Source organism: Corythoichthys intestinalis, chromosome 19, assembly GCF_030265065.1.
Source record: "Corythoichthys intestinalis isolate RoL2023-P3 chromosome 19, ASM3026506v1, whole genome shotgun sequence".
NCBI classification, from domain to species: domain Eukaryota; kingdom Metazoa; phylum Chordata; class Actinopteri; order Syngnathiformes; family Syngnathidae; genus Corythoichthys; species Corythoichthys intestinalis.
Genome location: NC_080413.1, coordinates 36,631,907 through 36,654,860, shown reverse-complemented (window position 1 = coordinate 36,654,860; position 22,954 = coordinate 36,631,907). Strand labels below are relative to the sequence as shown.

The window sequence follows — 22,954 nt, the reverse complement described above, 5'->3', positions numbered from 1 at the left end:
TGTCAAACGATTAAAATTTTTAATCGAGTTAATCACAGCTTAAAAATTAATTAATCGTAATTAATCGTAATTAATCACAATTCAAACCATCTGGAAAATATGCCATATTTTTCTGTAAATTATTGTTGGAATGGAAAGATAAGACACAAGGCGGATATATACATACAACATACTGTACATAAGTACTGTATTTGTTTATTGTAACAATAAATCCACAAATGGCATTATTAACATTCTTTCTGTTAATGTGATCCACGGATAGAAAGACTTGTAGTTCTTAAAAGATCAATGTTATAGTTACAAGTTATAGTAATTTTATATTAAAATCCCTCTTCATGTTTTCGTTTTTATAAAATGTGTAAAATTTTCAATCAAAAGTAGAGTTAATATAATAATAATAAGAATAAAAATAACAATAATAAGAATAGAGTGACCAAAGTCTGAGTAAGTTTTACATGTATTTTGCATAGCTATTTTGATATGGAATGCCAGTTCATTTTGCATTGTTGTTTAACTGTGAGAATAGGGCCTCATTACTATAGACCAGAGGTTGCGCTAGACATTTTTGTTGTCTGTCATTTTGACTGACAGGGTCATAAAAATACATAGTCTGTGGTGATCGTTTGGTGCCCAGATTTCTTGTCGAATTACAGCAGTCCATCTTGCTCTCCTCTTCGGGTCTCTCAGAATACGGTAGAATTTGAAGTCTCTCCGTCTATCTTCTCTGTTACTGCAACCAACCGCCACACACGCCTTCACCATTTTGATTATTAATGTTAACGAGCAGAAAAACACGCTGTAATAGGAGGCGTGTACGTAGCGGTAATGTGTAAACATGACGAGCTGACACACAATATGGCGGCTCCAGTCAGGGGGGCAGAGTTGTGACGTCATGTGATTGGGGTCTATACACAGGCGGCAATCTAGTCCACCAATTGGATGACGCGCTGGCACACCGGGTGCACCAATAAGAACCTCGCGTTGATGTGTCAATCACGGTGCCGCCGCCAGACCCCGGTGACACTACAATATTCTGACAGAATAGCCAACGACGTCATGCATTAAGAGAGACAATAGCTAATATGCTCACTCGCCACCCTGTAGTCTGGGGTATGAATTGCAAAATGACGGACGGACTTCAGTTTTTTCCGTCACCGTTTTAAAAAACCGGTCAACGACGGAAAATATTCGGTTAACGCGACCCCTGCTATAGACTGAAGTGCTTTTCTTTTTGTGAACATTATTTTTTTGGAGAGGGATAGGAATATTATTTTTGTTGTGCTTTAACTAAACGATACTTATGTTTGTTGTGAAGGAGTTGCCGAAGCTTATGCCAATAAACGGTGCGTTCCAAAGAACGCCTGTGTCCACTCGCCTTTATAAAATATATATCTCTGTACATATCTTACCCAAAATACAACAACAGACACATAATTGCCACTAAAAGAAAGAAAACACCGAAATATTTGTGGAGCACAAATAGCAATTTGCATTGCATTGTGCATACAGCATAAACATCTCACATCTACTAATTCTCCCACGTTTAGAAGAAATAACATTAGTATGGAACGGCGCTGCACCCAAGCGGCCGGTGGCATTCTCTTCACTCTTAATGTCCATAAACGGCCTCATTGTAATCTGTTTGAGGCAATGTGCGAGCTGGTCATTGAGTGCATGCGTTAATTGCGTCAAATATTTTAACGTCATTAATTTTAAAAAATTAATTAACGCCCGTTAACGCGATAATTTTGACAGCCCTAGTTTGAGTATCTACCGATCCCGATATTTCCCGATCCGATTGCTTTTTTTTGCTCCCGATTCAATTCCAATCATTCCCGATAATTTTTCCCAATCATATACATTTTGGCAATGCATTAAGAAAAAAATGAATAAAACTCGGACGAATATATACATTCAACATACAGTACATAAGTACTGTATTTGTTTATTATGACAATAAATCCTCAAGACGGCATTTACATTATTAACATTCTTTCTGTGAGAGGGATCCACGGATAGAAAGACTTTGACTTTGTATATTGTGACTAAACATTGCCATCTAGTGTATTTGTTGAGCTTTCAGTAAATGATACTGCAGCCATGCCCCAATGCATGATGGGAAGTGGAACCATGACTGCGCGTCGTGCTACCAATGGATATATTTTCTCTGCTTTGGGAAATAACTTAAGGTGTTAAGACAAAGATCAACTGTCACCTTGCTTCCCCACATTGTTTCCCATGATATTTCTAATCATAGGGAGAGGAATTGCAAGGCTTTAGCCAATTGAAGAAAGGCTCCAAAGGCTGCCAAAATTCATTCAACTCATTTAGCGCTGCCTTATTTTTCTCTATATAGGTAAAACGGCGTCATTACAGATTGAGCGTGACAATGAGTGAGAAGGTCGTGCAGCGCATACATTAATTGCGTTAATTATTTTAACGTGACACATTTTTTAATAAATTAATTGCCGCCGTTATCGGGATATTTTTGATAACCCTACCGTAAGCCTAAACTAAAGACTCTGGATGAGTGTAACATATTATGTCTGTAACGTTAAATACAATTACAAAAAACGATTTAATTAAAATATATACAGTGATACCTCAGCTCACGAACATAATTGGTTCCCAGAAAGTGTGTGTAAGGCGAAAAGTTCGTCTTCCGAACATTTATTTCCCATAAGAAACCATTAAAATGAGAATAATCCGTTCCCAGGTCCCCATAAAACATAATTTTCTACTAAATAAGCCTTAAAACTACACAAAAATATACCTTATTTTATGTATAATAAATGTGCTATTGTATTATAATTAAAGAAATAAACTGTACTGTATAATAAAGTCGTTTTATTTACCTTTGTGATGGTAGTTGATGGCTTGATGGAATGGAGTGGGAGGAGGAGGGAGGGAGGGAGTTACTGTTTGGAAGGAGAGTTACCGGCAAAGTGCGCAGTTAGCGTAGACTCCACTGCTGTGCCCCCCACATGCTTTTGGTTGTTAATAAAAGCCATCCGACGCCTCTGGGTGTTTGTATGCACGCCGCCTCCTTTCTGGAGAGGAAATCGGGCGAACCGAAGACAACCGACGACAACGAGCCAACGTGACTCGCCGGTCCACTTCTCACTACGGTGGGAAGCTGAAAGCACCGCCAATTACCAGTCGAGGGCGAATTGGTAACACGAGTCACCTTCCATAAGGACTGTAGGTAACTTTTTCGGTCCCATAATAGCAAAAGTACACTCAATATGGTCCAAAATGTCTATCAAACACAAACCACGTCCGTACTCAACGAAAGTGAGGGGACGAACTGGGACGCCGTGAGCGTGCGTCAGCTTCTCGTGGCGCTTTTCGACCGCGTGAATTGGTTCGTCCGCCGAAAACTAGTTCGTCAGCAGAGACTATATGCTCGCGAATTTAATGTTCTTGAGGCGAAAAGTTCGTGAGCTTAAGCGTTCGTGAGCTGAGGTATCACTGTATATATATATACTAAAAAAAGGCATGGCCGATATTTTTTTGCCGATTCCGATACTTTAAAAATGACGTGATCGGCATCTCTAATTTTCATAGTTACATTATAAATCTCGTTGTACTTTATACGAGGACAATGACAGCTTTCTATTCTATTCTATTCTATTCTATTCTATTCTATTCTATTCTATTCTATTCTATTCTATTCTATTCTACAAGAGTGAACTTTAAAATAGTTTGCGTAGAAAATGTGCTTTCTTAACACTGATGAATTAGGACTTGCATTTTATTAAGGATGACATCTCATCTTAGCCTCAATGTAACGGGCTCTGGCTACTCCTCCTGCTCCTTAATGTGGAGCTCTTGTTCTTCTTCCTCTTCAACGCTGGCGGTCTCCAGTTCCTTTTCCTCTTTAATCTGGCAGGGACGCGGCTTCTCCTGCCCTGCACGAAGAGGAACTTCATTGACATCTGCAGGAAACATGAAACCAAAGACATAATTTATCAAACGTTGCACAGTGAAGTCTCATTGTGTAACTTTGATGTTGGGTTTAATTGTTCATGTAAATATTTGGTTGTGGTTTTTTGGAACATATGAGTCAATCCAGAATTGGAGAACAATTTATGTGCTGCCCTTCAAATTTTGCATCATCATGTAGTTTCTGAGAAATGTACTTGTCCTGAGACCATTTCTTTTTAACTAAGAAAAAGAACGCTTGAAAATATATTTTAAATTCCCAAATAATTCTGGAGTACCCCATAAAGCAGAAATGTGAAGTAATTTCATAACATGCCAAATAGGGTCACAATTAAAGTAATTAAACATTGTCCAACAAATACACCATGAAAAAATAATTTATATGTTGTACTGTATATTTGACAAAATAATCGCGTTTCCGAAGTTCGAGCCTGAAAGGGGACGAACCCGGAAGTGATACGTCACACCAAGAACAGCGATGGCAGCTCTCCATACGGCCGCCATACAAAGCCCTTCAAACAGCGATATAAGCAATAGATCGAGCGCAAGGGAGAAGATCCAAGTTTATAAAGAGTTGGAGGAAGAAGAGGAAGTTGGAATTTCATGTTAGACCAAACATGTATTAGCCAAACGCTAATCAGGGTGCAAAAAATGTGCCTAAACTACCTGACATGGAATGGAGACAAGACCCATCGAGATTACAACATTGGTAAGATATAGGCTGTTATTATTTTCATGATTTGTAGATGCAGGCATTTGCACATAATTGTATGTTTTTGTCTATCTGATGGCATTGTTTAAAAAAATAATAATCAGACTTCATGTTCATTTTGGCAGATCCAGCAGCTCTCGTGCATATAAAATAATAAGATAAAAGCGTTGGAGGGAAAGAAGGAGATGAGTCATTGATGGCTTTCTCCACTTTATTGTGGCAACAATAAGAAAACAAAATAATAGTGGACTGCCGCCACATTTGACCGCAAAGTTTTGCTTCTCGCTCATCTTCCCCTCGCCTCCTACTACTCACAGCTCTCCAGTCCCAGCGTCTCTTAAACGGATCATGCATAGTGTCTTGTTATGAGCTTTTTGTTGACAAAGGTATCGAACACACGACGTGCTGACAACTTTGTTTCTTTATTAACACATGGAGTTAACAGTACGAACACAGCTTGGGGCTCTCGGCAGGAAGTGGCGTCTAATGGCATGAGGAAATGTAGTTTTTTCACACAAGCGAAGAGATTACAAATCACCACTTCAGTGTTGTCCTGAGACTACATTTCCCATGATTCACTGCGAGACCTGCACACTCGCTGATTCGCTGCGAGACATTAAAACCAACACACTTGTTCGTCAACTGTCACCTGTCAGTGGCTCTCGTAAAACACAAACTACAAGTCTATCAAGCAATCACCGTGAAAGAAACGCCGAACCGTACAAATGCAATGCAATGATTGAAGCATGAAGGTGGAAATGCATAATACATATACAAATAAATGTGCACAAACTCACCGGCGGTGTGTCTCTTACGGGAACGTGACCGTGAATTATCGCGACGCCGACCCGCTTATAGGCACATCCACACCCCTTTCCTGATTAACAGTGGATTAACCCTTTCGGACAAGATCGTACATGAAGCACAATTTAAACACGCTGAACCTAGCGAACGCAACAACAATTATGATCGGGGATTGCCACGAGTTAGCTTTTGGATAACGTCTCTAGCTTTTACTGTTCATTCCACAACAGTTGGCAGCTCTGCTTCGACAAAGTCATCAGCCATCTATCCAAAAATCACACTTTTTGGCAAATCCTTGATCATAAGCAGACCGGTTAAGGAAGCAGGCATCTTTGAAGTGTTTGTAGCAGAGAACACTACTCGATGATGGCGTGAAATTCATTCGCTTCGTGCGAAGATGTCCATTTACATGCCCTGCTGTCCTTTGGCCACTCATACAACTTTTCGTTTGCGTGAGAACAAAACATCACCACACACCGCCGTGGCATCTTACCGAGAAGCAATGCAACAAACAATACTGTTCTATGGCGGACTTCCCTCGTGCTTCTTAGTGTGATGTAATTTCGGAAGATTTCCGAAGATTGCCGAAGAAAAGCATTTTCGTTGTCAAGGGCGTTGCTATGGGTTAAACCAGTGCTTCTCAATTATTTTCTGTTACGCCCCCCCAAGGAAGACGTAAATGTTTCGCGCCCCCCCAACTCTCTGCCGCCACTGTAAATAGTATCATTCGTCTATATTACTATTATAAGTACGCCTCGGCCTAACATTGTGTCCTTTTTTTTCTATTAAAGAAAAAAAGTAACATAGATCAGTGCTTCTCAATTATTTTCTGTTACGCCCCCCCAAGGAAGACGTAAATGTTTCGCGCCCCCCCAACTCTCTGCCGCCACTGTAAATAGTATCATTCGTCTATATTACTATTATAAGTACGCCTCGGCCTAACATTGTGTCCTTTTTTTTCTATTAAAGAAAAAAAGTAACATAGATCAACTTATAATAAAGTATAACTTTTTTAACATTGTGTTGCTTGTAACAGAAAAGACTTAACGCGCATCAATTTGCCTGAAGTTAAAAAAAAAATAAAAAATGAAAAAAAAGTCACATCCAAACTGTAAAAATACACTCAAGGTACATTTTTGACCATTTGATACTGAAAAATAAAATGTAATAAAATCAGTAAATAATAACAAATTCAAATTGATTAGAAACATTTACTCTTCAGGACAACATGCCAAAAAATTTGACCGAAAAAAAACAAAACTGAATAGAAGGGGGGAAAAAGGTCTTTGGACAGAAGGAAAGTTTTTATTTTCGCTGATTCACCACAGTGCTCACTGGTTTACTGATATAACACTGACAAAGCAGGACGATTGTGACAATTGGCAATATTCGGCACGTTTTCGCTGAAAAACAATCAAGCGGCTTATCAATGAGATTGAGGTCTAATGTCTTTAAGTGGCATCTTAACTGATTTGGCTTCTCCGCTATAATCATTTTTAGACTCAGTAAACAGTGGTCTTTCCTCATTTCCCACTATATTAAAAGTCAAAGGCAAACGGCCCGAAAAAAGCGCATTCTCGGCGGCCGAGGGAGAACCGTAGGTGAGGGCGGTGGTCGTGACGATCCCAAGCCGAAAACGGCACTTCTCGGCCGGACACGTGAGAACCGAAGAAGACAGCGGGTCGCTGCGTGAGTCCAGCTCTGCATGAGTCGCTTCCGTGTGCTCTTGCTTACTTCAAAAATACTGCACGCACTTTGAAAATGAGAGCGCCACTGCCACCCACGGAGTGGATGTGCAAGTACACTTTATTCTAGTACGGCAAAAAAAAAAGAAGAAAAAAAAAGCATGTTCCCCGAGGTCACTCGCGCCCCCCCTGGCATCGCTCTGCGCCCCCCTGGGGGGGCGCGCCCCACCATTTGAGAAGTACTGGGTTAAACAAAGAATCTGGAAGGGTTGCGTTAAAAAAAATAACAAAAATATGCTTATAATTGTTTAGCCATTGACATTATTCAAAAACATGGTTGTCCAACCTTAGTTCACATTTCCGCTTTAAAGTGCGTACGTCAGGATAAAAAGAAAGTCTTAAATACCATTATTATGTGAATTATGAATTTTTAGATATGAACATAGAACAGTCAAGATTCTTGGCTAAAAGCAAAAAAACAGGCAGTTATCAACTTATCATTCATTTTACATAAATATTTCATACATTTTTTCCATGCATTTTTTTCACGTTTCAAAGTGCATGCATGGGGCTATTTTATATATTAATTACCTTGAATCCTCGACCAAATAATTCTTGATACACTCCTGCCTGCTTGTAGGCAGTATAACTTTCGTCCTTTTTCCACCTAAATCTGGCGTTTGAACACAGCGTGTGTTTGAGTTTATCACAGTGAAAGCCAAATACTTTGCCTGGGTCGGCCCCCCATCTGGAAGACATGGTGCAATGTTTGTGGGAGCTGTCTTGTCAACTGATGGTGAAGTCTATGGATTAAAAAAAAAAGCCCTTTTGTTTTTCCTGTAGTAGTGAAACCGTACCGAACCGTGACTCCCATACCTGGGCCAAAAGACTGGCCTAGCATTTGTGTCCTGGAGGGCACACCTTGTGTGTGTGCATATACAGGGAGGAGCAGAGGTATTTGCACCGCTTGTGATTTTCAAATTCACCCACTTAGAAAATAGGTAGAGGTCTGAAATTTCAATCATCGATGAATTTCCACTCATAGAGACATGATCTAAAACAAAAAATCCAGAACTCACATTGTATGATTTTTCAATAATTATCTGGGTCTTTGAAAAAGACCCAGACAATGTTATTCTGTTTCTTTTTTTTTTTTTTTGAATGGGATTCCTTCGGCGCGCCGCGCAGCCTGAACTGCTTGACCGATCGGCACCATTCAAGTATCGACACATCCGGAATTTTTGCACGACGCAGGGAATTTTTCAAACTGCTCCGAAAAATTTTCTGTTGCGCCGCAAATGGCAATTTTCCGGGAAAAAAAAGCAATTTTCAAAATGTATCTAGTCCTACAATTTTTAACCAAATTACATAATTTAGGTATCAAAAAAATTCCGTGACGGTGAGGGGCATAAAATTTTTATACAGAATTTGGAAAAAATGTACGGTTTCCCGGAAATTTGACAAAAACTTGCCCATTATTTTTGAATGAGAAAAAAAAAATCAAAATGTATCTAGTCCTACAATTTTTGACCAAATCACACAATTTGGGCATCAAAAATTCCAGGACGATGAGGGGCATTAAAGTTATGCACAGAATTTGGAAAACATTTACGATCCCCTGGAAATTTGCCAAAAACGTACCCATTCATTTTGAATGGGAAAAAAAGTCAAGTTTCAAAGTGTATCTACTCCTTCAATTTTTGACCAGATCACACAATGTGGGCATCAAAAATTCCGGGAGGGCGAGGGGAATAAAAGTGTCAAGGAAAATGTTTTGAAAAAATGTACGGTTTCCCGGATATTTGACACAAACGTGCCCATTCATTTTTAATGGGAAAAAAGGAAAGTTTTAAAAAGTATCTAGTTTATTTTTAATGTACTGGGGGTTCATAACTTTCATAAACCCTAACCCTAACCCCTGAGAAAATCAGTTCTAATATTTAGTGTAGAAGCCTATGTTTGCAATTACAGAGGTCAGACACTTTCTGTAGTTCTTCACCAGGTATTCACATATGGAAACAGGGATGATGGGGAAAATATTACATTACGCCTTTGTGATGTATGATTGCTTCTGTGATATAGATTGTAACATCATCTATTGTTTTCACCTTGTTCCCATAGTTAGGAGACGCGCTTGAGTAGGGAATCTCACGAGATAACTTGTTTTGCACCATAGTACGCGCCTGAGTTCCATAGCTAGGACGAAATCTCACGAGATAACTTGTTTTGCACCCATAATATTTACCATTTGTTGCATCTGTTGCAGCACAGCTCATTTGTCCCATGTGAAAAGTCCTTTTTCAAGGGGGCTGAACCAAAAGTAGCTTTAATGTTAGTCACTGGACGGGGTCGCGCCGCTCGGAGGCGGAAGTTGGCCTCTCCGTCTCCAAGGGGTGCGTCTTTACAAAAGCTGACGTTTCCGGGCGACCCGTGAAGTCCGCTGGTGGATTAAGCGTACGGATCGCCCAGCTTTGTCCTTTTACCGCTTTACTGGAGTGTTGCTGGCTTCCCACTCACTTGTCACGGTAAGCAATTTTCATTGCTAAAGGGGCAATTTTGTTTTGATGTAACGGTAACACGGGGATTCTGGGGTTGACAAACTCAAATCTAGCGTCATCGTTGACATTTGTTGATACTTGTTTGCTTGCTCTTGTGAGATTGTAATCAATAAATCTCATTTATTCTGCATTTTCTAATCAATAAACATTGTCTATTGAGCAAAAGTGTGCCTGTTACTGATTCACCGCGAACCTGGAAATTTTGGAAAACAAGGGACTTTGGGCCATTCCTCCACACAAATCTTCTCTAGATCTATCAGGTTTCGGGGCTGTCGTTTCAGCTCCATCAAAAGGTTTTCTATTGGATTGATGTCTGGAGACTGGCTAAGCCATTCCAGAACCTTGATTTGCTTTTTACGCAGCCCTTCCTTGGTCAGCTTAGGTGTGTGCTTTGGATCATTTTCATGATGGAAGATCCAGCCACGACTCATCTTCAAGTATCTGACTAAGGAAAGGAGGTTGTGGCTCAAAATCTGATGATACATTTTACCATTCATCCTCTGCTTTATACAGTACAGTCGTCCTGTCCCCTTTGCCAAAAAGCCCCAAAGCATGAGGTTTCCAACCCCATACTTCACAGTGGGGATGGTGTTCTTGGGATTGTACTCATCCTTCTTTTTCCTCCACACACAACAAGTAAAGTTCGCACCAAAACGTATATATGTATATACTAGGGGTGTAACGATACACAAAAATCTCGGTTGGGTACGTACCTCGGTTTTGAGGTCACGGTTCGGTTCATTTTCGGTACAGTAAGAAAACAAAATGCAAAATATAAATGTGCTAGTTGTTTATTACACACTTTTGTGGAACATTAGCCCTTGCAGAACTGCCTTGGTAACAATTTACAGACCACCGAAGTATAACACAATGTTTTTTGATGAGCTTACCAAAATACTGTCTTCCGTCTGCATGGACTTTGTGTTGTTTTAGTGGGTGACTTTAACATTCATGTTGATAATCCTGAAGAAGGATGTGCTAGAGAGCTTTTAAATATTTTGGATACATTTGGTTTATCTCAGCATGTCACAGTTCCAACACATAACAGAGGGCACATACTGGATGTAATAATATCCAAAGGTCTTAACATCTCTGAGGTCACAGTGAATGATGTTGCTCTGTCTGATCACTACTGCATTATGTTTAAAATGACCACCCCTGTCCATCCTCTGAAAAGGGAAACAGAGGTAATTAGGAAGCGTTACATAAGTGATAACACATGTGCGTTATTCACACAGGCCTATGCCTCATCATTAACCCCTACAATAGCTCCAGTGGAAGAACTTGTAAATAGTTTCAGTTCCAGTCTGATGACTGTAATGGACAGTATTGCCCCGATTAAGACAAAAACTTTGTCAAGAAAGAAGAGGTCACCCTGGAGAAATGCCATACTAGCTATAAAACAAAAGCAAGTTTGTAGACGAGCAGAACGCAGATGGCGAAAAAACAAACTCCTAGTTTTTTATGATATCTACAAAGAGAGTCTTCGCAAATACAACCAGGAACTGAAAAATGCTAGACAATCATATTTTTCAGAGATCATTAGTAGAAACACCAACAATACTCGCACACTATTTTCTGTTGTTGACAAACTGACAAACCCACAAGCATCAACACCTCAGGAATTAGCATCTGAGGTGTCCTGTAATAATTTCGCAGCATTCTTTACACACAAAGTACTAAAGATTAGACAGACTGTGTGCAACTCCGGATTAACAAATGTTACACTAAACGCCTCCCAAAATGTCCCCCATGTCAATCTTAGACAGTTTAGCCTCCTGGACTATGCCACTTTAACAGAAATTGTGTCGAAATTAAAGCCCACAACATGCTGCCTTGACATCCTTCCTTCAAACTTTTTCAAAACTGTTTTTCATTGCATAGCCCCAGACATACTTCAGATTATAAATACTTCCCTCCAAACAGGAGAGTTTCCTCAGACTTTAAAAACTGCAGTAATAAAACCTCTCCTAAAAAAAACTAATCTGGATGCTTCAACCATTAGTAATTACAGGCCAATATCAAATCTGACATTCCTGGGGAAAATTATCGAAAGGGTTGTGTTTGAACAGATCCAGACTTTTATGATGCAAAACAATCTTTTTAACTCATTTCAGTCTGGATTTCGGCCACAACACAGCACCGAGACCGTGCTTATCAAAGTCCTAAATGATATTCGTCGGAATACCGATGCAGGCAAATCATCTGTTCTGCTACTATTGGATCTCAGCGCCGCATTTGACACGGTTGATCACAACATACTACTCAGCAAATTGGAACAGTGGGTAGGGCTTACTGACACTATTCTTCAGTGGTTCACATCCTATTTACATGATAGAGATTTCTTTGTGTCAATTGGAAACTATCAGTCAGAACGAACCAAATTCACGTGTGGAGTCCCTAAAGGGTCAATTCTTGGACCACTCTTATTTAACATCTATATGCTTCCGTTAGCTCAGATAATGGAACAGTATGACATCTCCTATCACGCCTATGCAGATGACACACAACTGTACATTTCTGTGTCCCCACATGATTATAGTCCCTTAGTCTCCCTGAGTAAATGCATTCGTCAAATCAATGAATGGATGTGCCAGAATTTTCTCCAGTTAAATGTGGAGAAGACAGAGGTGATCATTTTTGGGCCAAAAAAGGAAAGGTCAAAGATAAGCAGCCAACTTAGCACAATGTCACTTACAGCTACAAATCAAGTCAGAAACCTTGGCGTAATTATTGACTCAGACCTAAAATTTGATAGCCATCTAAAGTCCGTCACTAAATCCGCTTATTACCACCTAAAAAATATAACCAGAATTAAGGGTCTTCTGACTCAACAAGACATGGAAAAACTTATGCATGCATTCATTTTCAGTAGATTGGACTATTGCAATGGTGTATTTACAGGTCTTGATAAAAAAATCAGGAAGCTGCAGCTACTACAGAATGCTGCAGCCAGAGTACTCACAAATACAAGGAAACTGGACCACATTACACCGGTTTTGAAATCCTTACACTGGCTTCCAGTGAGTCAAAGGATAGACTATAAAATACTACTGCTTGTCTACAAAACACTTAATGGCCTTGGACCAAAATACATGCTTGACTTGTTAGATTCCTATGAGACATCTAGACCCCTAAGGTCGTCTGGAACGGGTCTTCTGCATGTTCCAAGAACAAGAACCAAGCAGGGTAGGCCAGCATTTAGTTATTATGCTCCTCACTTCTGGAACAAGTTACCCGAACGTCTGAAGTATGCTCAAACTGTTAGCTCCTTTAAATCAGCGCTAAAAACGCTTTTGTTTGGCACTGCATATCCATAACTGTCTATATATTTCAACCTACCTGCCTTCTATTCCTCTTGTGCTTATCTCCATTGCTGATTTCAATGATTATTAGTAGTAGTAGTTTTTGCTTTATTTTTATTTTTGTTTTATTTGTATTTATTTATTTTTATTCTGTGATTAAATGCGATCATTTGTCTTGGTTTTTACGCTGTGTTGATTTAAATGTGATTTTTATGGTCTTCATGTGATGTAAAGCACTTTGAATTGCCTTGTGTTGAATTGTGCTATATAAATAAATTTGCCTTGCCTTGCCTTGCCTATACAAATCTAGAATTCTGCTCAAAAATAGAAAATACAATATTCTGAAATGTAGATATTTTGAAAAACAAAATAAAAATAACTTTGGCTAAGACTTTTTCTTTAAAATACAGTGCCTTGCAAAAGTATTCGGCCCCCTTGAACCTTGCAACCTTTCGCCACATTTCAGGCTTCAAACATAAAGATATAAAATTTTATTTTTTTTGTCAAGAATCAACAACAAGTGGGACACAATCGTGAAGTGGAACAAAATTTATTAGATAATTTAAACTTTTTTTAACAAATAAAAAACTGAAAAGTGGGGCGTGCAATATTATTCGGCCCCCTTGCGTTAATACTTTGTAGCGCCACCTTTTGCTCCAATTACAGCTCCAAGTCGCTTGGGGTATGTTTCTATCAGTTTTGCACATCGAGAGACTGACATTCTTGCCCATTCTTCCTTGCAAAACAGCTCGAGCTCAGTGAGGTTGGATGGAGAGTTTGTGAACAGCAGTCTTCAGCTCTTTCCACAGATTCTCGATTGGATTCAGGTCTGGACTTTGACTTGGCCATTCTAACACCTGGATACGTTTATTTTTTAACCATTCCATTGTAGATTTGGCTTTATGTTTTGGATCATTGTCCTGTTGGACTTTGACTTGGCCATTCTAACACCTGGATACGTTTATTTTTGAACCATTCCATTGTAGATTTGGCTTTATGTTTTGGATCATTGTCCTGTTGGAAGATAAATCTCCGTCCCAGTCTCAGGTCTTGTGCAGATACCAACAGGTTTTCTTCCAGAATGTTCCTGTATTTGGCTGCATCCATCTTCCCGTCAATTTTAACCATCTTCCCTGTCCCTGCTGAAGAAAAGCAGGCACAAACCATGATGCTGCCACCACCATGTTTGACAGTGGGGATGGTGTGTTCCGGGTGATGAGCTGTGTTGCTTTTACGCCAAACATATCGTTTTGCATTGTGGCCAAAAAGTTCAATTTTGGTTTCATCTGACCAGAGCACCTTCTTCCACATGTTTGGTTTGTCTCCCAGGTGGCTTGTGGCAAACTTTAAACGAAACTTTTTATGGATATCTTTGAGAAATGGCTTTCTTCTTGCCACTCTTCCATAAAGGCTAGATTTGTGCAGTGTACGACTGATTGTTGTCCTATGGAAAGACTCTCCCACCTCAGCTGTAGATCTCTGCAGTTCATCCAGAGTGATCATGGGCCTCTTGGCTGCATCTCTGATCAGTTTTCTCCTTGTTTGAGAAGAAAGTTTGGAAGGACGGCCGGGTCTTGGTAGATTTGCAGTGGTCTGATGCTCCTTCCATTTCAATATGATGGCTTACTTCAATACTTCAATCTCTACCTCAAAGTTCCTCAAGACAAAGAAGATAAAGATCCTCCAGGACTGGCCAGCCCAGTCACCATACATGAACATCATTGAGGATGTCTGGGGTAGGATGAAAGAGGAAGCATGGAAGACGAAACCCAAGAATGTTGATGAACTCTGGGAGGCATGCAAAACTGCTTTCTTTGATGTTCCTGATGACTTCATCAATAAATTGTATGAATCCTTGCCAAAGCCCATGGAAGTCATACAAAATATTAAACCTGGATCTCACAGCACCACTACTTAATTCGCTTATGTTATGTAACATTTTTTGTATTTAAAGTACGTACATTTTTTGTTCAATTTTCACACTACTTTCTCTAGGCGACAAAACTTTTGTCTTGCCAAAATTTGACCTTTACGTTTTCATTAAATAACAAATCTTTTTTTAGTGAAACAAATATATTTTTGTACATTCAACACCATTTGGGAGGGTCTTAGCTTTCATGTGAGCCATTTCTGAAACCAATTGAATAATTAAAAGTCAGGTTATTAGCAATTGTTTCTACAAAATGGATAAGCGACAAGACTTTTGTCAGGGACAATAAGGAATTCAGGGATTTAGGCCTTTATTTACAAGAATTTTCAAAGTAAAAAGCTCTTTGTCTGCGTTTCCACTCTTCCAGCTTTGACAGAGATAGATAGGCCCCCTATCGGTCTTTGTCAGTCACGTGCCCAAACTAGCGGACACGCCTCCAAGCGCCATTTTGATTGTACCACGGATGTAAACAAACCAGAACAGGAGTAGCTCCTACGCCACATTACTGCCTCCAACTTCATCGCTGGATATAAAAAAAACTCCCTCGTTTATGGTATCAGCGCTTCCATTTTAAAAACTATAAATCTCTCGAAGCTCACGGACATTTCATGAATGGCTAGGTGCAGGATCTCTTTCCCATTTCGACCGCAGTGGCCTATAGACCTTACCCACGTGACGTCACAACTCCGCTCTCCTGAATGGTACCGCCCAATTGTCCGTCAAAACATAGTGTTAACCTGTTACGGCTACGTACATTCCTCCTATTTACGGCGTGTTTTTCTGCTCCTTAACATTAATAATCAAAATGGTGAAGGCGTGTGTGGCTGTTGGTTGCACTAACAGAGAAGATAGAAGGAGAGACTTGAAGTTTTACCGTATTCCGAGGGATCCAAAGAGGAGAGCGAAATGGACGGCTGCAATTCGACGTGAAAACTGGGCACCAAAAAATCACCACAGACTATGTAGTAGTCATTTTATATCCGGTAAGATGCATTTAAGATATACTTAGAGGGTTTTGGTCTGACAAATAACCACAATTAAGATCATTGCTAGGCTAATCGCCGACAACATACACGTATGTATGTAGTGAGAGTGCTATCGCTAAACCATATAAACATTAAAAGCCTTAACTCCATTGACAAACGACATGAAATACATTAGACTTGACAGTGGATGTTAGCAATAACAAAAGATTTTGAATTGAAAATTTCGTAACTCACCTTTCCAAGCACAAGATAGATTCCTGCCGAATTTTTGTGGACGAGGACCTGTTTCACCCAACCAGCAACGAAGTATTTATAAGCCTCCAAGCTCTTGAAGTTTTTCAAATTTTCGTGAGAATAGGCTGATTTTGTGTGGACAAGATAATTGTAAATATCAGCGTAGCAGATGTCAGGCAGACAGGGCGAAGACAGTGGGTCGAAAAACATCGATTTGGGCATCAAATATGGATCTGGCGACTGTATAGAACGAAGCTTTTCCACATAACGCCTTTTATGCAACACATCCAGTGAGTTTACGGCATCAGAAAGCACCGGGTCTTCCATGAAATGCATTTTAAATTCCTCGATCAATTGAAACCAATGCTAATACAGAGACAAAATGACGGACAAGTGGGCGGAACCATACAGCGAGCACGTGGTTTTGTGACGTTGGTGGGTAGGGTCTATACTACGAACTGAGTTCAACCTCCCCAGAAGTAATCCAGTTTACCAGCGGGTAACCAGAGTTGACAAAACCTGGTTGTCTAGTTTGTGGTCAGTCGGTGCTACGACGCTGGTTATGAGGTTGATTAGTCGAACCTGTGTCAACCCAGTCAGAGTTACTGCGCGTTCACATAAAAGGGGGCGGAGACCAGAGTCAAACACTACTTGTGACGATGGCACGGGCACCTTACTTCACGGAGGAGGAATGCGCGATGATCATGCGGAGTTATGAGGAATTAAAATCCACCCTCACCGTGAAATCGAACACCGTTTCAGCGAGTAGAGCGCGACGGGTCTGTTGACAGCGAATTTACAGATCGTGTGATTTGTGAATGCGTCAATATGCCAGTTTTAGGGCTGCAGCTATCGAATATTTTAGTAATCGAGTAATCGACTGAAAATTCTATCGATTAATCGAGTAATCGGATAAAACAAATATATTTTTAGGTGAAGAGCAATTATACATATACATGAGAAAACAAGACATTTCATCTAATCTTGAACCATTTTCAGTCAATCAATGTCTTTATTTTCGATGTATATTGTTGAAAACAGCCAACAATTGCATCTCAGATGTAACTAGAATTTAAAAAAAAGACTAATTCACTGCTTTCACTCAAAAAACTTTTAGATCTTATTAAAAAATATATATATATATATATATATATATATGTGTGTGTGTGTATATCTTACCTAAAAAGGCCGTTACGCTTGATAACACACATCACTTAAAAGTTAGGATTTTTTCCCCACGTGTTTCAATTGAATTTCTCTTTGTGTCAAGCCATTTTTAAGTTCTAGTTAAGTTTTAAGTTAGTCTAAACTGTAAGTCCTGATAGGATTTTGAGTTTTTGCAGTGTTCAAAATAAATGTATGATACAGGCTGTATTGGAGCACATTAGGGACCAGTGCTACTTGGTGTTTTATCCAGCAATGACTACTGAGCTAAAATTGATAGTTAGCATTATTGAGTTTTTATTTTACACCCTGATCACTCCACAATGCTATGTTATGTTAAAGCCTGTATGTAAGACACGTTAGCCACGCATCGACAGTGGTCATAGTTAATTGAAACCTAGCCCTCCGCAGGGCTAACGTTACGTGAGCTAGTAGCGACAGTAACATTAATCTTATTTATTAGCACTTAGCGCTCTTTATTAGCGCTTAGCGATGTACTGCTTTAAGATGGCGGCTGTTTACAAACGCTGCCCAGACGCAGCCGAGTTTGTCAATTCGCATCTAGTTCAACATACATGTGATCTCTATGAGACGCACCAGACGCTACCTGTTACCAATGTAGCATTGTGCGGGCTAGTATTTAGCAACGTCGGCGTCGTTTGTGGCGGCTGTCAGCTGCGGTAAGTTTTTTTTTTTCCCCTTCTTCCTCTCCGCACGTGACAGCGCGTTGTCCCGCATTAAAAGTAGTCCTAGCAAAACGTGATGCTTAGAGCTGTCAAAATAAACGATTACTCGAGGTGAATAAAATTACTCGGATCAGTTTTTAAACTCGAGTTACTCGAGTTGATCGAGTACTCGTTTCAGCTCTAGCCAGTTTACTTATGTCCATGCAAAGAAATAAAGCCTGCTGTCAGGACAATAAAATAAGATTTGGTACGTTAACAGTAAGAAATAATTTATCGCGCATCACCACATGAAGCAGGATAATTGTATGTTTAGTCCCATTGACTGTATGAATACGTATGTCCTTTTTTTCCCCCCTTAGTTTGGGCCTAAAAAATCAAGCCCGACCCGAGCCCGATCAATTAACTTGATTTGCTGGCCCGAGCCCGACCCAACCCCCCCCCCCCCTCCCAAAATTTTATGTTATCTTTGTGAGGACTCAGGCGAAGAAGGAAATGCGGGGATGCCATGCGTTGTTGCGTGAATTAAAGCCCGTCTTTTGTAACGAATTTTGGAACTAATGTACAAAACATTTAAAAAAAAAAAAAAAAAAAAAAAAAGAGAAAAAAAAGGAGGGGGGTGCATCAATAATCGTTTTATAATCAAATCGGAGCCTCTGAATCGTAATCGTAATCGAATCGTTAGGTGCCCAGAGATTCCCAGCTCTATTCCTGTATGTCAAAACCTCTGTCAGCCAAGACAATGTGCCCAGGTAACAAATTATCAAGAAAACCACTGTTCAGGATTATAAATTTGTCACTTGTACGACCTCCCCAGCCTTTTGATAAGAAACAAATGGCTACCCTGGGTGTAATGCCTATTAAGTACTTCATAGTGTGGTGGTGCTTGTAGCTGGAAAACATTTGGGCACGTGCTTTCAGATTTGATGGTTTCTCTGTGAAAATTTCAAAACGGTCAATCACAATCTGTGTCAAATTCTGACTGGTGTTGTGCGTCTCATCCTCTGTGATTAGCTGATCACCTTCTTCTCCAGCTTCATGTGTCCCCTCTTCAGTCTGTAGCTGACCACTTTCTTCTTCAGCATCAGGTGTCCCCTCCTCATTCTGTTGGTGACTGTTTATTTCACCAGGTTCAGATGGTCCCTTCTTGGTCTGCAGCTCTTCAATGTTTGCATCCTGCTGGACCCCCATCTCTGGTGTTTGCAATGTCTCTTTCCGTAACTGCTCACGCTTACTTCGTCTTGCAGAGCGTGCAGTGTTTGTCGGTGTAACACATGTGTGTCCCAGATGTAGGGATGATGCCCAGTCTGGGTCAGTCTCCATCATTTCATAAGCTGGTTCACCTGCAATCACGTTAGGTTTTATTTAGAAAGTTAGGTAAGACTGGATGTTTCCATGGCATTTCACAATCATAACCACTTAATAAGACATGCTACCATCCCATCCAACCATTCCATCAGATGTCAAGAGGAAATCTCACGCATTGATAAATATTTCTGTGCATTTTTGCTGTTTACCTTTATCTTTCAAATCATTCACTCTGTAATGTTTTTATAAACCATGACTGAACAAATTAAACACTGATTTATCACGAACAGGTTAACCCATTTCCTCTGCCCTCCTCTTTGCCTGCAGTTTACAAGTGAGGCTGGCTAGCTAGCTAAGGTTAGCCAATGAGAAAATAGCGACTTTAGAAAACAAAAAACGGCATATTCAGTATCAATACTTAAAAAAAAAGCTCTGACTTGCCTTTATGAAAATGCCGAGAGCAAACACGCATGAAGTCACCCTTCCGTCTCACCGCTGCGACCCAGGCCAGGTCATCCGACGCCTCTTCGTTAGTTCCTCAACCTGCCGTCCATAACCTCTTTTCCAAGTGGGGAAACGAAAAAATCTTACGTGGTGGTCACTTTGCTGCCATTTTTGTTGTGTGATTTAGTATGGCAGCCTTTCACACAACACGAGTGTACCATTTTATCAAAGACAATGATGAAAGCAAAGACGATTCTCACTGCTCAGTTGTTTACAGTAAGTGAGCGATGCACCCAAAATGGCGATTCAACCCAAAATGCACTGCAGCTTTTGCAAGCGTTACGTCACCTGACAAAGACCGATTAATCCTCCCTGCGCCACGTGTCCCGTCAGTATATTAAAAAGTCTAAACCCCCCCCCCCCCCCAAAACGCTATTATTTTCCCCAATATCGTTCAGGCCTATTCTAGAATATGTTAAATATTAATGCTGCTTTTTGTGTTTAAAACGGCTTTTCAAAAAAAGTTATTCAAATTATTATTCCATGTATTGTATCCTTACTTGCACGCATTCAATACGAATTGTTACAAACATTACTGGTTCATATCTGCTCGACAGTGTCAAAGATGTTTTTACCGCCACATGCAGGATAATCTGCGTATTGCCTTGTTGACCAAAACAAACACTGAACAAAGATGGCAGCAGGCTCCTGAGGGTTACATGTCCTTGGCCTGTTTAAAAAAAAAATCTAGAACCGCCACTGCTCTGTAGGGGTCTGGCCCACTTTAACCCTTAAGTATATATATGTTTATAACCAATGTAGATGTACATAAACATAAATATTGTGGAGAAATACAACTAGTAATGATGTAATTTAGGGCTGTCAAACGATTAAAATTTTTAATCGAGTTAATCACAGCTCAAAACTTAATTAATCGTAATTAATCGCAATTCAAACCATCTATAAAATATGCCATATTTTTCTGTAAATTATTGTTGGAATGGAAAGATAAGACACAAGACGGATATATGCATTCAACATACTGTACATAAGTACTATATTTGTTTATTAAGACAATAAATCAACAAGATGGTATTAACATTAACATTCTGTTAAAGCGATCCATGGATAGAAAGACTTGTAGCTCTTAAAAGATAAATGTTAGTACAAGTAAGAGAAATTTTATGTTAAAACCCCTCTCAATGTTTTCGTTTTAATAAAATTTGTAAAATTTTCAGTCAAAAAATGAACAAGTAGCTCGCCATTGTTGATGTCAATAATTCCACAATGCTCATGGTGCTGAAACCCATAAAATCAGTGGCACCCAAGCGCCAGCAGAGGGTGACAAAACACCAAAAAACACAAGTAACAAGTGGACATGACACTGTGCTGTCATTTTAATCTGTTTGAGCGGGGCATGTGCGTTAAATATTTTAACATGATTCATTAAAAAAAATAATTACCGCCAGTTAACGCGATAATTTTGACAGCCCTAATGTCATTGTAAGACACGAACAAACCTGCCCTGTGTAGCAGAATTTTCGGCTGCTTGGAAACAGTGTCCATCTGTTGGCGTTTTCGCTCATTCTCCTCTTTTGGTCGGCGAACTTCCTCCTTGTACTTTGGCGTCGTTCTTGCGCACATTTTCACACAATTAGTCCAACTTCAATTTAAGTCAAAGTAGCTTGATGACAATATTACAGAAAATTGATGTAGTAGTATTAAGAATATGTAGCTCTTCTTACATAACTAACCTGATATGACTTACAAAGCCTTGTGACATCATATGTCATCAGATCATTGTTAATGAACCCTTTTTTTTTTTTACATGAGTAAGTTTTCAGCGACGTAAATTAGGGCTGTGATAAGACAATGGTATGAAAAAGTATCTGAACCTTTTGGAATTTCTCACATTTCTGAATAAAATCACCATCAAATGTGATCTGATCTTTGTCAAAATCACACGGATGAAAATACAGTGTCTGCTTTAACTAAAACCACCCAAACATTTATAGGTTTTCATATTTTAATGAGGATAGCATGCAAACAATGGCAAAAGGGGGAAAAAAGGTTAACCCTCTGCCTAAGGAGACTTAAAGAGCAATTGAAACCAATTTTTACCAAACATTTTAAGTCAGGTGTGTGCCCAGTCACTGATAAGTGGTTTAAAGCTGCCTTGTCCACTATAAAATACACACCTGGTAAGAAATGGCTGCCCTGCCCACTATAAAATACACACCTGGTAAGAACTGTATTGACGAGAAGCATTGTCTGATGTGCATCATGGCTCGGTCAAAAGATTTGTTTGAAGACCTGCGTTCAAGGATTGTTGATTTGTATAAAGCTGGGAAAGGATACAAAACCATCTCTAAAAGTCTGAATGTTCATCAATGGACAATCAAAGAAGTTGTCTACAAATAGAGAGAGTTTGGCATTGTGGCTTCGCTCCCAAGGAGTGGCCGTCCACCTAAGATGATGCCAAGAGTTCAGCGCAGAATACTCAGAGAGGTAAAAAAAAAAAAAAAAGAACCATAGAGTGTCTGCTAAAGACTTACAGAAATCATTGGCACAGTCCAGTTTCTCTGTGCACACATCAACTATATGTAATACTATGGCCAAGAATGGTGTTCATTGAAGGACACCACGGAGGAAGCCACTGCTCTCTAAAAAAAACAAAAAAACATTGTTGCCCATTTAATGTTCGCAAAAAGGCACGTGGACACTCCACAGAAGTTTTGTTAAAATATTTTGTGGACTGATGAAACCAAAGTTGAATTGTTTGGGAGTAACACATAACGACATGTGTTGACGAAAAATGGACCAGCTCACCAACATCAACACCTCATTCCCATTGTGAAGCATGGTGGAGGGAGCATCATGATTTGGGGCTGTTTTGCTACAACAGGGCCTGGACAACTTGGAATCATTAATGGAAGAATGAATTCAAAAGTTAATAAGGATGTTTTGCAGGAAAACTTAAGGCCGTGTGTCATACAGTTGAAGCTAAAAAGAGGATGGATGCTGCAACAAGACAATGATCAACAACACACAAATAAATCAACTTCAGAATGGTTTCAGAAGAACAAAATACACGTTCTGCAGTGGCCATGTCCAGACTTGAACCCTATTAAGACACTGTGGAATGATCTGAAGACAGCAATTCATGCCAGGCATCCCTGACTGAACTACAGCAGTT

General features: G+C 39.8%; 1 protein-coding gene across 2 annotated transcripts; it reads right to left on the bottom strand.

Annotated features, from left to right (window-relative positions):
• Positions 1 to 1,794: 1,794 nt before the first annotated feature.
• Positions 1,795 to 21,512, bottom strand: LOC130907217 (involucrin-like). 2 transcript variants are annotated; one of them, XM_057822036.1, is made up of 3 exons: positions 19,756 to 20,023; positions 19,029 to 19,349; positions 1,795 to 3,938 (listed from the first exon to the last, which is right to left on the bottom strand). In XM_057822036.1, the coding sequence occupies exons 1-3, from the start codon at positions 19,784 to 19,786 to the stop codon at positions 3,802 to 3,804; spliced, it is 489 nt and encodes a 162-aa protein (XP_057678019.1). In that variant the 5' UTR covers positions 19,787 to 20,023; the 3' UTR covers positions 1,795 to 3,801. The 2 variants fall into 2 exon arrangements, with proteins under 2 accessions (XP_057678019.1, XP_057678018.1); XM_057822035.1 differs by lacking the exon at positions 1,795 to 3,938 and adding an exon at positions 21,279 to 21,512 and having other exon boundaries at positions 18,595 to 19,349; positions 19,756 to 19,871.
• Between the last annotated feature and the right edge of the window lie 1,442 nt (positions 21,513 to 22,954).